Below are 16737 nucleotides of genomic sequence, written 5' to 3'. Positions count from 1 at the left end.
CACTATATTTAAAGTACATACACTGGATTGAATGGCCTATACTCAGTTATGACTTGTTTAATAAGGAGCAATACACTGAGTACAGGAAAGAACTGTATGACAAAGGATATCAGGAAGGGTAACAATGCAGGCATACACTAAATATTAGATGAAATATCTAAAGGTCAGATAACTAAATTGCAATCATTGCGAGACCAATGGATCATCCACCAAGCCATGCTAGAGGTGCACTTACCTAGGAAAGGGCTGAAGAGTGATTTCTTAATAGAAAGTCAGAAAACATTCACATTCTGTTGCTATCAGGACATGAGCCTTTAGCTGGGATTTTAATGCGTTGGACAAAAAAAGCAACAGAAAATTAATTAAAATTAAAACAGAATGTACTAATTGTCTTTAAATATTTGTGGCAGAATAGGTATGCAGCGGTATGAACACCATCTGCATATGATTGTCATTGTTGATGTGACACCCCAACTCCATGGACAAAATGGAAAAAAGAGGGTTTTGGATGAATGGATGGATCTTTTGAACACTTCTCATTTTAACTTTGTATAGTATTTTGTGAATTCCACGGTAAGAATGCTACAATTTAATTTTACCATTAATGATCATGGAAGGAAGCATATGATAATTATTAATAAGATCAAATGAAATACGTTTCAAAACATTTAGATGAAATTACTAGAAAGTCACAAAAAGAGTACATAATAGTTTTAATAAATCAAGATTCAGTACATGCTGTTAGAAAGCAGACATAAATATAGTGTAAAGAAATGACTGAAGACATATAGACACAGGCCAAATATAATAAACAAAATCAGTGCAGATATAAGGAAGCAATGTGGTACAGAGGAATATAAACATATGACTGCTTGCTCCAAAACACCATGCAAAGTAATATATATTTGAAGCACGTGACAAATGTGTTAGATTGACATGATTTCCCATTTGCTGTAATCCATGTTTCGGAGTCCATGGCTGTCAGCCTTGCTGGTTAGGAATATCTTCTTTCATCACAGTCTTTCAGGAGTCCTGATTCTGTTCACATAACAACAGGGAGCCATAATATTGTACCTGATTTCAGAACCTTTAAATGTAATCTCTGTACTGCCACAGGTTGACACCACTAATATGCAGATACAATCATACCTGAGTTGTTCCATTGTGTTAAACTAATGACATTTAAAAATGAATCCAGGTGATGATATGCAGTGTTACTGGACTGTTAGCAGCTGCTTTGGTGTTTCTATGAAGGCCTTTTGAAATGAATATGTCATCAGATATACTTAAAAACCGTTGTCATTTCATTATGTTGCTTTTGCATTAGGTCGGTGGACAAATCTGAGAAAGACAGGCTTTTCTGGGGTCATTAAGCCTGTTTTCGAGATTTTCAGTGGGATCTAGAGAGAAAAAGCAAACCAAAACAGAAGGTTAGGAAGTGTACTTATAATGGAAAATTATAACAGTTCAAATCTGTAAAAATATATATTCTATACTGAAAACAGACTTGACTTGTTAAGAATATTTTGAGAAATGCCTTAAAATGTCACTTCACTTTTACAGTTAACACCTTGTCACTTGCATGTTATTAAAACACTCAAGTGGTCATTTCACTGCTACACTATAAAAGGAACAAGTATAACTTTACTTGCATTAGAATGCAAAATTACCATATTATTATAATATTTATAGTTTATATACTGACCTTCTGCATTCCTGTGTTAATAGTTGATATAATATCATAAGTGCATTTCTGAGATAAAACTAATCCTTTATTACATGGACATAAATAGATACAGGTATCACTAAAAAGGTTTACTATCACAATCTTGAACCTATAATCATGAGACCTTAATATCGAAAGACCAAAATGCTGAAGAACACACACTATTGCACTGCTGGACTTGCCCCCCTGTAGGACCCATGCCACAACATGTTCATGGATTTACACTGGCAGGGGGATTCAGTACATAAGATCTTTGGTGCCTTGGTCTGTTGACATTATGGTGTCAGGATTTCAAGATAAGATTATGATAGAAAATCTCACAGATAAGCAGTAGCTAATAGAATATTAAGGTCGCATATATTTGACTTAAGAAAACCAAATATTATAAAAAGAAGAAATAAGTATTGAAATAGCACTTCTCTGAAACTGTAGTATACATTACTATATACTTATGAGTAAAACTTGTGTTTCTAACCGGAGTTTCTTTGCAAGGTTCAATGGAGAAGTTTTGCAGTAATGATGCAAGTGCCAGCTTCATGTTAAGGAGGGCAAATCGCATTCCAATGCAGTTCCTTGGGCCTGTTCCAAATGGCATAAAAGCATATGGATCCATTGTTTCTTTGTTCTCTTTACTAAATCTAAAAGCATTAAAACAACATAAAATCATTATGCTTCCAGCATTATATTCATACTCAGGCAAGCACATACAGTTATAAACACTTTAACTTGATACAGCATGCTTCTCAATTACTTTTCTCACCAGAAACATTGAATATATGGAGTGATATTCAGAAATAAATAGATTATTAATGTTACATGAAACAGCATGGAGTACGGGAACACTTCCGAGACACATGTATTGTGATTGCTCCATGAGAGAAATACTGAAGTATGTATCATGTACAAGTTTTACATAATGGCATGCAAATGAGTGCCATTACACAGACAAATAATGAAATCAAACATGCCAGTGCAATTCAGAAATATAGAAAATTTGCACTGGCAATGGCTGTACTGTTTTCACTGGTGATGGCTGATTTGTTTTAACTCTACTGAAATGTTTATGTTATTGGTGAAATTGCAAATAAAAGTATAACAAAAAATATGCATTACATTAGCATGATAAACCATGGCCATCAGCTATTCGGAATGCAGGATTTTCTGGTGTGCAAGAGCTTCACTTGCGCTATAATGTTGAGTCACTTCAGCGTTAGCAGAGCAGCATGTGCTAGTGGCCATTCAGAGCCAGTGTCCTTGATGTTACACATCGTCATCCTCTGCATTGCAGATTGGTCTGCAACCTGCTAGCATGGCATCACCTCCACAACCAAGACATTGTTGAGTGCTGCTGCTGTGTAGACAGAGATATTATGCAGGAATTAGTAGATATGTGCTGAACACACACAGAGTCATGGGGATTCATGGACTGCTATCCCACTAGATATGAAGGTTTATGTAGCATTACCCATCCTTGCCATTGAGATATTTCATTGTCTTACAAGGCCATCCTAGGGGTTTCACAGGCACTGGCCACATGAATCCTACACCAATCCCTTGACATGATGCTACAGCATTTAAAGGAGCATATTTGTTTTTTTATGGAGAGAAACATCAGTATGCGGTCATCCTACAACATAACCTGTTTCCTTGGGGTTCTGGGGACACTTTCTGCACTCACATTGCTAGCTAGACCCTGCCTTCTCCTCAAGAACACATGGTATAGCAATCAGAAAGGTTTCTACTTCATCAACTGAAAGGTTGTGTGCAGTGCACAAGATATTATATACAATGTGCCTGTGCGCTATCCCATATCTAGCACATGTATGCCCTATACCAGAATTTTGTGCAGGATGACTTTCCCCAGGGTGATATAGGTGGAAGGTGTACACATTGCAATTCACAGAGTCTTTGATATGCTGTTCACATGAATGTCGGCAGCAGGCCACTCATAATTGTGTCCATTGTTGTGTGTCATAGACATTCAGGATATATCTTGGAACTGTGGACTAATGACCCCCACCCACTTAAAAATTCTTTTTTTTTTTTTTTTTACTTTTAAACTGTATCAAGCAGTTGCTACAGTTTAGAGTAGACCACACAAGGAACACTACAGTGGTCAAGTTTGACCACAAATGTAATACCAGCTTTTAAAAGTCATTATGCAGTAAAGAGTGAACAGGATGGATCAGATGGCTGATTGTGCCCCTAAACACTTTGCACCTGGCACAGTTGCCCCTTTGTCCAGTCCTAGCTACACTACTGCTCACTTGATGACATCTGTAGTACTGTCTCCTGTATTGGTTGGGTGGGTCTAACATGGGCAAGATGGGTACTGCTAAACACAGGTGATGCTGGAGGTTCATCTAGTCCATCCAATGTCATCTCAGCTGTGGGTGATGTGTTTTGTGCCCTCCCATGTTATTGTTGACAATGTGGCCCTCCCATGTTATTGTTGACAATGTGACTGTATATTCATTTCTTTGCCATGTGAATGGTGCCATCATTATCAGCCAAAGGTGACTTGTTGACATCAGACATATTCTGACCTATTGTGGTTGACCCTCTACCAAATGAACCTGTAAAATTAAACAGCTTAAATACTTTTATCAATGCTGGATCATAGGTGTCATTCTCACCACCAAGTGTCATACACATTGCTATGGAAATTATTTATATAGCCTGTAGGCATACACATACCTTGTGGTGGAGTTTGTCACTGTTGCAGCTCCAGTTTCCTGGAGAACAGATATGCATATGTGCTCGGCTGACTAAGCCATTCATACCAGTGTGCCATTGTATTACACTGATTAAACACACTTGTGCTAACCTGCCCATTGCACATTTGCCCATTGGACATTAACAGATATGTGCAATGGGTGAGGAGAAAAGGTGGAAAAACACATCTGAAGTAGTATGATATAAACCTGGGTCACCTCAACATCCTTACTGGCCCTAACTCTTATTGGAGTAAGTCTGGGGGATACCAGAAGGGGTAAGTAGACATGGAAACTGAAAAGAGGCACCTGGGTCTGCTGATAGTCAGCTGTGGGGGAAGGGGGTAAAAAATTAATGCCTTGCAATAACTTGCCGGGGTGTTAAGTGATGCCACTGGCATGACCCTCTAGTGAGCAGTGCAGGTAGAAATATAGTGACCTGTGGAAGTACCACCCAGGCTTGCTCTGCAAGCAAAAAGCAGAGGTTAGGGAGAGGAAGCCAAATTTTTATTGTAAACATTCAGTACTAGGCTTGGCGCTATATGCTGCTGTTATTGACTTTTGTCATCAGGACTATGTAGGTTTGATTGCTGACTGTGTTTTACAGTGGCTGAGGAGACTGAATTCAATCAGTCTGTTTGAAAATTCATGACTTGCTCTCCAAGAGGTGGTACATATGTAGTTTATAGATGCTAGTACTTTATTATTTGAATAAACTGGCATAAACATATATTAATCTGTTGTATATGTCTCTTTTTTTCTTCTTTCTACATGGTCAACTGTGGTGTAGACTGAGGTGAGGACTAGGTGACTCAGGTCTGCACCAACCATGGTTTCTGCTTCAGGGTCACAGCAATCCTCAGAGTGCCTGTCTGCAAGGTGATGAATATTTTGCTGTTGAAGGTGACTTGGAAGGTTATGGCTTCCATGTCACTTGTCAGGAGGTGGTGGGTGAGGGGAATGAAGGCTCCTCCTCTTCTGAGAGTGGGTCATAAAGGTCTTTCTAAATCCCCTGGAAGCAAGTGTGTGGCTAATCAGGGCTGAGGTGGATTGGCAGCTGGACACCCATACTGGCACCCTGGAGCATCTCTTTTATTGAAGTCCAAATGGACTTTTAGCTGCAAGAAAATATACCTGTGCTTTGAAGCAGCTACTTCTGTCACAGCATTATACAATGGCTAGATGAACATGGAAAAACTGTAGTCATTCATGCAAACTCATTTACCCCATTGAGGTTCAATGTTAAAACAAGAAATGAAAAACATAACTGAAGGTTGCTTCTGGTTCTTAAGTTTGTAATATTATAAGGGAAATTAAGTAGTGATCTAATAGTGATCTAAAGTAGATATTTACAAGTGTAGTTCAAACTGCATAATGCCAGGTTTGACAGATAAATGTAGGAAAAATGCAATCTCAGTTTGCAGAGAGAGCTGTACATTAATAGTCTACAGAGTACAAAACAGGCAGTTGGTGTATAGTTCATATGGAGATGTGATATGTATTTAACTCCTCTCAACTCACTGTTATCTGTAAGACAATTTCATTGCTGCCTAATCTCATATATGAAATATGCAGTCAGTGCTTTAACTACTACTAAAACTAATTTCAGCATAGCATTTTAATGTCACATTGAAAAGCAGGCTGTATTGAATGCTAACAAAGGACTGATGACATAAGTCCCAACATTAGAATGTTTAAAATACATGCTCACATACTCGTCAACATTTTTTCACCATAAAATGCTTTTCCTTTCCTATAATCTAAACCCCATGAGTTCTTATATGCAAAGAGAACTTGATTTAAGTATTTCTCCATTTGATTTCTGAAGGAACTGGTTTCTCTTTAACGTTTCATGAAGTCACAGACACTATTTCCTTTGTTATCGCATTTTTATCATCATCTGTTTTATAATGTAGACAACTTCAGAAATGAAGTAGCTGGTACATCTCAATCACATATTATGTTGAGAAAGCAATACAGTTAGAAAGTTAATTGATTTTAGCTACAAGGTCAAGCACGAATTTTAAACTTGGGCAATTAAGTGTGTATACTCAGTCACAGGATCAGATTCAAGTTTTAGCTGGAGAAACAGTGTAGCTTAAGCAATAGTTCTAAGCTAAAATACATGAAAAAACAACTCTACCTACATGTCAAGTTTTCTTATTACCTGCTGTTTTTCCTTCTCTGTAATATGATCCTAAAAGTGTTGTGTACAAGAAAAAAAGATTACATTCCGTTGCTCGATATGGAACCGTTTAATGTACAATTTCTCAAGCTTTACTGCTTGAGTCTATCATTGCTCATTTTTATTTTCGCATGACATATAGAACTGATGGTTTGCAGGCTCGAAGTGTAGTTATTTAAATTTAAATTTACTCGGATCGAAGTTTCTTGGAAAAGCAGCAAGGCATTTTTAAGAACTCATTCTTTCCCTGAGTTACAGGAATATCAGAGTGAGACTATAAAAGAAAGGTGGTAGGGATGAAACCCCCCACACATGGGGTGCAAAAAAAAAAAGCTTCTATGGAGTTTTGCTGGGTGTAATTGTCTGAATGCAATTAACTATGGATAGGTGAATTTGGGTCATTTGTGCACTTAAGTCACTATTTTCATACATCTCCAGTAAACCAGTGTAATTCACAGCTTGGAAGTTTAAAGCAGGCATAGTGGATCCAAAGGAAAGAATAATTAACAAAATTATCTCTCTTGATTTTATGCATCCATCTGACTTTACATTCCCTTTACACATTGTGTGCTGTGAAATCTCATGCTGTTTCTCTCTGGTGTTTTTTGCAGCATCTGCTCTGACCACTGTAGATGTAGTGTTTGGTTGGCTCAGTTCTGTGAGTTGGAGAAGGAAAAAGACATTCATTCAAGATAAAGGATCAAACAAAAAGTAGTCTAAGTACTGGCTAGCTGCCCTTCTGGGCTATTTAAAGCTTGTACATATACCTCAAAAAAGCAAAGCCAGCACCATGTAAGCATATCCAAACTTCTTTTAATGTGGCAACACCATAAAATCACTGAAGAAGGCAAGGTTGCCGAAACCGGTCTGAATTTTATGGTGTTGCCACATTAAAAGAAGTTTGGATATGCTTACATGGTACTGGCTTTGCTTTTTTGAGGTATATGTAGGAGTTTTGGGTCTGTGCATCACCTTTAATGTGCGGAGTGTGTCTTTGGATGTGACTATTTTAAGCTAGGCCAATTTTCCTTCAAAAGGTCAGAATCAAACCATATGCCTTATGTCAAAGATGTAAGCACCTTAACCATTATACCAACCCCTTGGGCCACATCAGACTTGGTTTAAGGTATTGGTCATGGTAGTAGAACAGTTATGAATTTGAATAAAAAACACCTAACTTGATTACTCCTTCAAACCTAACATTTAGATTCATTTTAAACTGCTGTGTAAGAGAAGGTCACTAACATAAATCAAACAGAGTAAAATCATAGTACTCTCCCTGTCAGCTAGAAATTCACATCACTTTGATAACACAACTCTTGCCACTGGGCAACTTTCCAGCAGCTATTCTCTGAATGAAAAACAGTTTTCACAACTTTTGGTGAGTATACAGAAAGCATTTTTGAGACAGCATGCTCCCTTGAAACCCCATATGAGAGATGCATCACCACAGTGTTGATTTATACATACCAGCTCTGAGACTATATAATCACAGGCTGTAAGAGATGAAGTAAAGTGTCATACTTTATTTATAAACAGTGCAACAGCTGGTCAAATGGAATTTTGGAGAATGGCCATCAGCTGGCTATGTTTTGTTATTTGTTATTCACTTGTAACAATTTTATGTACTTAAAAGACTTAAAATATATGTCAACCACAGCATTCATGAAAGTTACATTCACTATTTTGAAAACACAGTTGTATAAGAGTGCAACAAAGTAACTTCAATGTGTGATACATAGTTCATGCTTTATTACTCATAGACTGTCTGTTATGAATACATTTGTCCTGCTAGTAGTGCCTCTTTCTTGGTCATGACATGATTTATCATTTTAATTCAGGTGAACATTGGCTCTAGACGACTGTCACTTTTGAAGTGACACCTCGACTCCAGGTGCAAAAATGTGAAAAAAGGCAGAGGATGCATGGATGGATGGATGGATATGGAGCAAGAATGAGGTTCACTAAGGTTTAGGATGCATGAGGATTTGGGGATTTGCAGGAAAACTACGGGGCTTCAGGGAAGGAACTGGGATCAATGGCAGGCAGCTGGCTAGCTATTCAGTGTGAATACAGAAGGGATGGAGAAGGAGAGTCAGAATGAAGAAGAAGTGGCAGGAGGACATCAGCTAGGACAGAATGAAAAAGTGGGAAGAAGCGGGAAAGGTTGAATAGGACACAGAGTAGGAGACAGTTAGAAAAGGTCAGGCACCTGGAGAAGCAGAGAGGAGGACAACAAAGGAAGTAGGGTGACAGAGGGAAACAGAAATGAAGGAGAGAGCAGAAAGAGGAAGAGGCAACCAATGGTGAGTGACTAAGGAACAGGAAGTCAGTGTGCAGGAACTGGTGCAAGCAGAATAGAGAAGTGAAGAAGGGAAGCAGAGAATGCAAAACCACAGGTGGCTATATAGGAGGAGAACCAGAAGGAAAGCATGATGTTCATAACCAGGTCAGGAAGGGGGCAGTTATTAAAAAAAAAACAGAAGTTAGATCTGAGGGAGGCACATGTCATCAAAAGGAATAGCACTGAAAGTCAGGGAATGTAGGTACAGCAAGGGCTTGCACTTGTCTGTTAGGCATAGCCCAGGCAGTGGAGGACTCAATCATTAGAGGCAGCATTTAGGCAGATGGAAGGTGGAAAAGGAAGAATTTGGTGAAGGTTGATCGTTGTTCTAGATATTACCTTCTATGAATAGGCCCAGCAGTGGCCAAGATAGTCAAGAAAGAAGAGAAATGCACACGTACAGCAATCCATGTGGGAACCAATGACCCATTGGGAGCATACCTCTCAATTGTCTCTGGTTTTGCCATGCATCCCTGATTTTGTCTCATATTGTTACTCATTCCCTCTTAAAATTTTTGATTTTCTGGTAAATCACTAAAGAGTACAATCAGTCCATGATGCAGGGCATTTAGAGTTTCATACCCCTTATTATTCAGAAAATGCATTGTGATGGAAAACATTTTGTTCTATTAAGTTTTAAAGTGAATTAGAGTAGCCTCCCTGTTACTTTTGAATTTGCCCCAGAATCTTGAGCACAGAAGCTGAGAGCCATGACTGGGAAGTACTATAAATAAGCAGTGGATACGATGAAGGGGTTGTAACAGTGTTAGATGGCTGGGTGATTACTGTAGCTTTCAGATGTGAAAATTATAGCAAGTTCCAGCACTATGAGGAAAGAAAGAATTAAACACACCACTAGCTGGCTCAGGGTGTGTGTAAAGGACAATGGATATTGATACTGAGAGGAAAGGAGTGAGGATAACAGAGGCAACATGTAAATGTTCTACTCATCTGTAGATTGTTTGTACTTAAAATATAAGGGTGAAAAATGTCATGAGAATTTATGGCTAGGCTTCTGAATATCCTCACATTTCTATAGCCTAGTAAGTACCTATGAACTTATGAGAAGATACTTTTGTACGAAACGATCATAGTCTGTATGGGAGTGTCTTACTCCACATAGAACTGCACTGCAAAAATAGGGACTCTAAGATACATTAGAACAGCCATGCCTTTAAACTGAGATGGAAAGGGGGGAAGTAATGCAAGGGCTGTTCAGAAAAAGTCGAACAAGATAGCAAAATGGAGATACTGATAGAGAATCAGTACGAAGTGAAAGCAGCTGGTAGACTATTGAGAAAAGGTAGGAAGCAGCAGAGAAGAGAGCAGGAGGGAAGCAGGGATACAGGTGTAGAAACTGACTAGAACAATATGAAAAGACAGGAGGGGATTGGGAAGAGCAGTAAGGAAAAGAAAGAAATGTTAACATTCAGGGATGAGTAGATGGTACAGAAAGTGAGGGAAACATTGGAGGACAGATGAAAGCAGAAGGGGAATGTATGAAGAGAGAGAAAGAAAGACTGTCCAGAAATGACACAGGGTCATATATGGAGTTGTATTTTAACAACTGTAGGAGTGCTTTGCATAAAAATAGTTAGCTGAGCATTGGTTTGTGAGTCAGAAGCAGGGTAAAGTAATTGGAAGAATTGAACCTCATGCATCAAGAGCATACCTCTCAACTTCTTAGAACAAGAAATCTGGACAAAACCATAAATAATGGGGGGGGGGGGGAGGCCCAAAAACAGAGAATTTTTAAATATCGCTCTTACAAATGTATAAAGTTAATAGAATAACATGTTTTGTATTTGTGTGAATTTTCTGAAGGGTATAATGTCTGTCAATGTTTTCTGACTTTAACCCTCATGGATTTGCCAAAGATTGGTGAGAAAAACAAAATTCTAAATCACAAATAAAAGGCAAAAATCAACACATTCTGTGAAAATTACGACTTGTCTTTCACTACTAACACTGAATGAATAAATAGAAGCAGAGCTGTACCATTTTATGACGGGAACATTTAGTGAATAAAAAATGTCAACATTCATACGATGTTACATGTGCTTGGCTGCTTAACTGGAAACTGGCTTAATCTTTTAACAGAAGCATAAGGGACCCAATATCATTGTGAGTTATGCAATAGCAACTAGTGCTGACATATTCATGTAGCCAATCTTCACACAGAGGAGAAAGAAAACACAATGGCAGGGGAAAATGGCAGGCAACTGCAGAAAAGTAAACAGAAATGAGGGGATATGAGAGTAGGAATGGGGGAAACCACCATGACTGGGATAAAGGAAATGTGGAGTGATTATGAAAATGGAATACAGGTCATTTAGGAAAGGCAGGCTACACAAGGATAGTTTGAAAGGCACATTATGTATAAGGGATGGTTTGGATTCAGATGTGATACAGGATTAGCAGATGCAGAGTTGATCAGATATAGGAAAGAAAAAAGGGGAGCAGGACAAGGATAACCTAGCAATAAAGTTGTTTGCTGGCAAATTGTGGAAAAATAGTGCTTTGGCACCCCTACAGACCACTTAATGTACTACATGGGTAGTAAGCTAGTCAGGTACAGAAACAAGGGATGAATGGGGTAGAAGATGGCAGATATGGTGGAATACTTCTATCCAACCTCTCAATTCTCCTGATTTTGTAGAGACACCGCTAATTGTTATCAGAGCTTTGCTCCATCCATTCTAAAAATGGAAATTATTTTCAGTTCTGTTCTGAGTTAATAGTACTAGCATTTAAAGCATGTTCCTAATTAGGAGCATTGTCCCTAATTATTTTTTACTTTGTCCATAACTCTGGAAGTAAAAGTCAAGAGGTATGCCTCTATTTGCAGAGGGGCAGACTGGTATTCCATCATCCAAGGCAGACAGAGAAAACAGACAATTGAAGTATTCAGTTTAGATGTTGAAGCATTGGTTGGAACAAGGAAAGAATGAATCCATAGTCTCATCCTCCATAGTTGGGAGGAGGCAACAAATGTACGTGATGAGGCTGTACTGGTTAATAGTGACCACATAACAGTTTATGACATCAAAAATCATAACCATATGTTATAAGGGAGTGAATGATGACAGAACAGAAATCTGATTTGGGGGTAGAACAGTAGAGTGTGGATGTTATGAAAAACAGAACATGAGCAATTTCAGGAGGAATGTAAAAGAGTTAAAAAGTTTGTCAGGGAAAAAAGGAAAGAACATTGGTGTAGTTTAACAGACAGATGAGTACATACATGACAGTAAAAGAAATGAGATGCTAGATAATGGTGAGACTGTGGAAAAGCATTCAATAAGTTATGTGGATGCTAAAGTTAGGGTATGAAAAGTGTCACAAAAAGACCAAAGGGAAATAAAAAAGTTAGTAGACATTTAGATATAAAAGAAGACCTTCTTCATGTATTGTGATGAAAGGCAGATAGCTGAGAAGAAAGTGGTAAAGGATGACATTTAAACATCCCAAGGAGGAAGCAAAAATTTGAAATAAATAATATTGAACCATTGCTGCCCAAAACCTGGCAAAATAAATCTCTGGATTATCTATAGGACTGCCTTGTCCCCCATTTCATGAAAATCTAGTTCTCTGGGTTAATATTTCAGCATTTTAGTTGTCATTGTCAGAATGCAAAGGCAAATAAAATAAAGATTTAATTTCTTCATGTCTTTTGGGTTCCTAATATCATGACAGGAATGGACTCCATTCTTAAGTGAAAGTATGATTAAAGTTCATGAAATTAGTATCATTTCAGTTTTTGATATTAGCCAAAAGTGCTCTTCACAGCACCTACAATGAGCCCAGAACTAACTCCTTCTGTAATTCATACTGAGTAACGTATTGGTAGCATATCTAAATATGACTATAAATTCTTTTTTTATGAGACCCATTGCTCCAGCTACTATTGGAAATGTCTGGATATCCTTCTTCCACATTGCCTTCATTTCTGGCTGCAAATCCTGGTATTTTATGATTTTGTGTCTCACCATATGTAAGACACTATAATTAATGGGTGTAGCAATTTTAATGATTAATGCTAGTTTTGTCTTCTTTTCATGGAATAATATATCCGGTTTTCTTGCATCTGTTTTTTGAATGGTTGGTAATGGGAGATCTCTTGTGATATAAACTTCATCATTTTCTATAATGCTTTGTGGCTCATGTTTCCAATTCTTCTCAGCTACTTCAGTATTATGCTGTCTGCACAATCCCCAATGCAACAGCCTTGCCACATTATTAGACCTTTCAGTGTACAGGCCCTCTGCCATTAGTGTATCATACCTAGCAACACGATGTGCGACTGTTTCCAGTTCTGTTTTACAGACATTGTCATTGTCTGTTTCTCCCACAAGTTCAATGGGTTTTGTAAACCAATGTGTACATAGTCCAATATCCTGGGCTGCCAATATTAACCTTTTATCTTTTGGTTCAAATTCCCCTCTCCTTAACCATTTCTGCATCCAAGTTTTATCAACATAAGGTTGTTCCAGGGGTTTTCTGTACTTGCAACTATATTTAAGCCTTTTCTGCATTCTTTGCCTTCTCGTCTGATCCTTCACAATGTAGTCTTTCTTTTTTTCTGATACATTCAATTGCTGCCTGATTTTTGTCTACTTCTGGTTTGATTTCCATCCCTGCTAATAATATGAGACTTGTTTTCCTCATGTTTTAAAACTTTTTATTATGTTTGTATCTTGTGAGGTCAGCAGATATGTATGCAGTCACATGACTGCAGATCTATACATATAATCAATTTTGAGAACGCCGATACCTCCTTTAGAATGAGGAAATTATAATCTTGGTATACACTAATTTTTATAAATCATTTGATGTGTGAAGTATTTTTCTTGTTTGCCTGTCCAGCTGATCCAACACCTTTAGGGGCCAGTCAATCACCCCCAAAACAGAACAGGAACAGCAAATTAGTTTATACCTTGGACTTTATTCCTACATGTCAGGGCTGCTTTCAGTATTCATTTTAGTCTTCTGTAATATTCCTTACTAAGTTTTGTTGGCATTTTATGCTTTATTGTTAATACTTAATTATTTCTCAAATATTTATACACTCCCTCCTACTGAAGTTCCTTTATATCACATTCCGGTCCCAGACTGATATTTTCTTGTTGCTGGAGATTTCCTGCTTTAGAGGTTGCTTTTCATCAAGACCAAATGCATTCTTCTTTTGACTGATTGCATTTGCAGTTGTGCTTTCAGTTCCTCATATGATGAACTCTACTGTTTTAAATCATCCATGAAAAGAAAATGAGACGTCTTTATACTTTGTTGTTTTCTGGCAGCCAAATTACAACCATGAACTAATTTGTTAAGTAGACAGCTTAATGGGTTAAGGAAAATACAAAACAGCAGTGGTGACAAAGAGTCATCCTGGAATATCCCCCTTTGAATTTGTATCCCTGGAATAATAATTTGTCCTTTATCAAGGCTTAGCTCCAGAGTTGTTTGCCGCTGTTTCATGGTCACTGTAATGTAATCAATCAATGCAGGGTGTATCTTATAAAACTGTAAGCACTCCTTTATCCATGAATGCGGGATCCTGTCAAATATTTTTATATAGTCTGTCCATGCCATACTTAGATTCTTCACCTTTTCACAATTCTCCATTATGACTTTATTTAACAAGGAACGATCTTTTGTTCCATATGACATTTATCACCCTTTTGTTCTATTGTCATGATTGAATTTTCTTCTATAAACTCTGTCAGCATCAGTTCCAGTAACGTCGTTAGAAGGCAAGTTATTGATCTATAATATTTAGGATGGCTTGCAGGTTCACTCTTAAGAAAGAGTATTGTTCTTTTTGTTGTTAACCTGGTTGGTGTCTGCTTGGGGTGTGCATATAAATACTTCTTACTCAGGGCTAAATCTTTATGGAAAAATGTTAATACTTTATCCAGAAGTTAAGTACTACATCTGGGCCTGGGTTTTTTCAGTTAGGAGTTTTTCTTAATTTTGTTTCAATTTCTCTGTCCGTTACTTCACCCAGTTTCCTATCCTGTACATTTGAACTTCTTACCATTTTGTTTACTTCTTCTATCCATTCAGCATCTTTGTTATGTTCCACAGGATCTTCATAGATATGTCTCCAAACTGTGCCTATTTCTTCTTTTTTGGTGGTATTTCTATTCCTTTTGTCTTGTTTCCCAATTCCCTACAAAACCTTTTGGGTCATCAATGAATTGCTTGTTTTGTACTTTTCCTTTATTACGCTGATAAATTTTAGTCCATTATTTGCGATAGAGTATGATAGAGCCTGGTCTGTTCTGTTACTGTGTGTTGCTTTCATTACATCTATCATTCTAAGTATTTTTGTTCATCTCTTCCCTCTTCTGTACTCTTCTAACAGTGGCACTTCTTGCCTTAATTGTTTTGTAGTTTTCTCTTTTGGATACTTCCATGATGGAGTTTGATTTCTTCCTTTCCTTTCCTTTCCTTTCCTCTCCTTTCCTTTATTTTCCTTTCCTTTCCTTTCCACTCCTTTCCTTTCCTCTCCTTTTCTTTCCTTTCCACTCCTTTCCTTTCCTCTCCTTTTCTTTCCTTTCCACTCCTTTCCTTTCCTCTCCTTTCCTTTCATTTCCTTTATTTTCCTTTCCTTTCCCATTCCCTTTCCCTTACTGCTCAGTGTGTACCTGGTAGGACTTTATCATTATTAATTTAGCTGCACAGTAATATATCCTATTTCCCTCTGTTATATCATGAGTTTTTGTGAATAGTTTTGATTACTGTGTTCATCTGTTTGATCAGACTTCTAACACTTTGAGTGTTACTGACTTTTCTGCAATCTATTTCTTTCGTTGATCTTAATATGTCTATCCGTGTCTATTAAATCAAGCAACTCTTCCCTTAGATCATTTTCTTCTCAACTAGGGGTGTATTCTTTGTTCTCCAGTTCCTGCAGGCATTTTAAGAAAGTTCCAGAACATCTTCCTGTGACTTATTCTCTTCAGCTTCATCCTATATCGTCTGTTGCTCTTTTATATGGGAATCCAAAGGTCTATCATGCCACAGCAGTAACTGCACCAGAGTTGCCACTGTTTCCTGTTCTTTTCCTTGTTGTGCAGCTCCAATTGAACTTTGTACTGGTTTCCTACTGAAGGCTCCAAAGTATATCATATGGCAATTGATCAGATATGTCCCATTCTAACAGTTTATTCTTAATTTGGGGACTCATTGTTCTATCATGCTGTAATATTACCAGATTTGAATTTTCTACACTAAATCCTTCTCTTCACAGTGAATCCATAACTTCAGTTTCTATTTCTTTAACATCTTCATTACTATTCCTCTTTTCTATTCCCCCCTTTGTTTTCTTATTTTCTGTATTGTAAAATTTTCCATATCCAGATGTCTTTTCCTGTTCTGCTGCTGCTTTTTTGTATTGATTAGTTGTGCTTTCTCCTTTACATAAATATTGCACCACATTAAATCTATTTTGCTTTCCCATTTCCATATTTCTTCTTCAGATGTCTCCCACTCCTCCTGTTTCTCCTTACTTTGGGGACGCATTGCTCCATCATGCTGTGACATAACCTGTGCTAGACTTCCTATACTAATTACGTCACTTCACAGGTATTCCATTACTTCAGTTTCTATTTGTATAACTTCTGCTTTATTAGTCTTTTGTTCTACATTCCTCCTTTGTGATCTTATTTTTTGTATTGTGAAATTATCCATATCTGGGTACCTTTGCCTGTATTTCCATTCAAATATCTTTGGAGCTGCTTTTTGTATTGATTAGTTTGGCTTT

The 16737-nt window shown here is 37.6% G+C and overlaps 1 protein-coding gene across 1 annotated transcript in view; it reads right to left on the bottom strand.

The window, feature by feature from the left end:
- Window positions 1–696: 696 nt before the first annotated feature.
- Window positions 697–16737, bottom strand: part of LOC122816666 (cytochrome P450 3A9-like) — a gene marked incomplete in the record, with an annotated part of 160184 nt that continues 144143 nt past the window's right edge. Inside the window, 2 exon segments of the mRNA XM_044089620.1 lie at window positions 697–1400; window positions 2202–2364. Of these exon segments, the coding sequence (XP_043945555.1) occupies window positions 1308–1400; window positions 2202–2364 (256 nt within the window).

The sequence above is a fragment of the Protopterus annectens genome, chromosome 12.part0 (genome assembly GCF_019279795.1).
Source record: "Protopterus annectens isolate FY-2018-M chromosome 12.part0, PAN1.0, whole genome shotgun sequence".
Lineage (NCBI taxonomy): Eukaryota > Metazoa > Chordata > Ceratodontiformes > Protopteridae > Protopterus > Protopterus annectens.
This window is presented reverse-complemented; position numbering and strand designations above follow the sequence as displayed.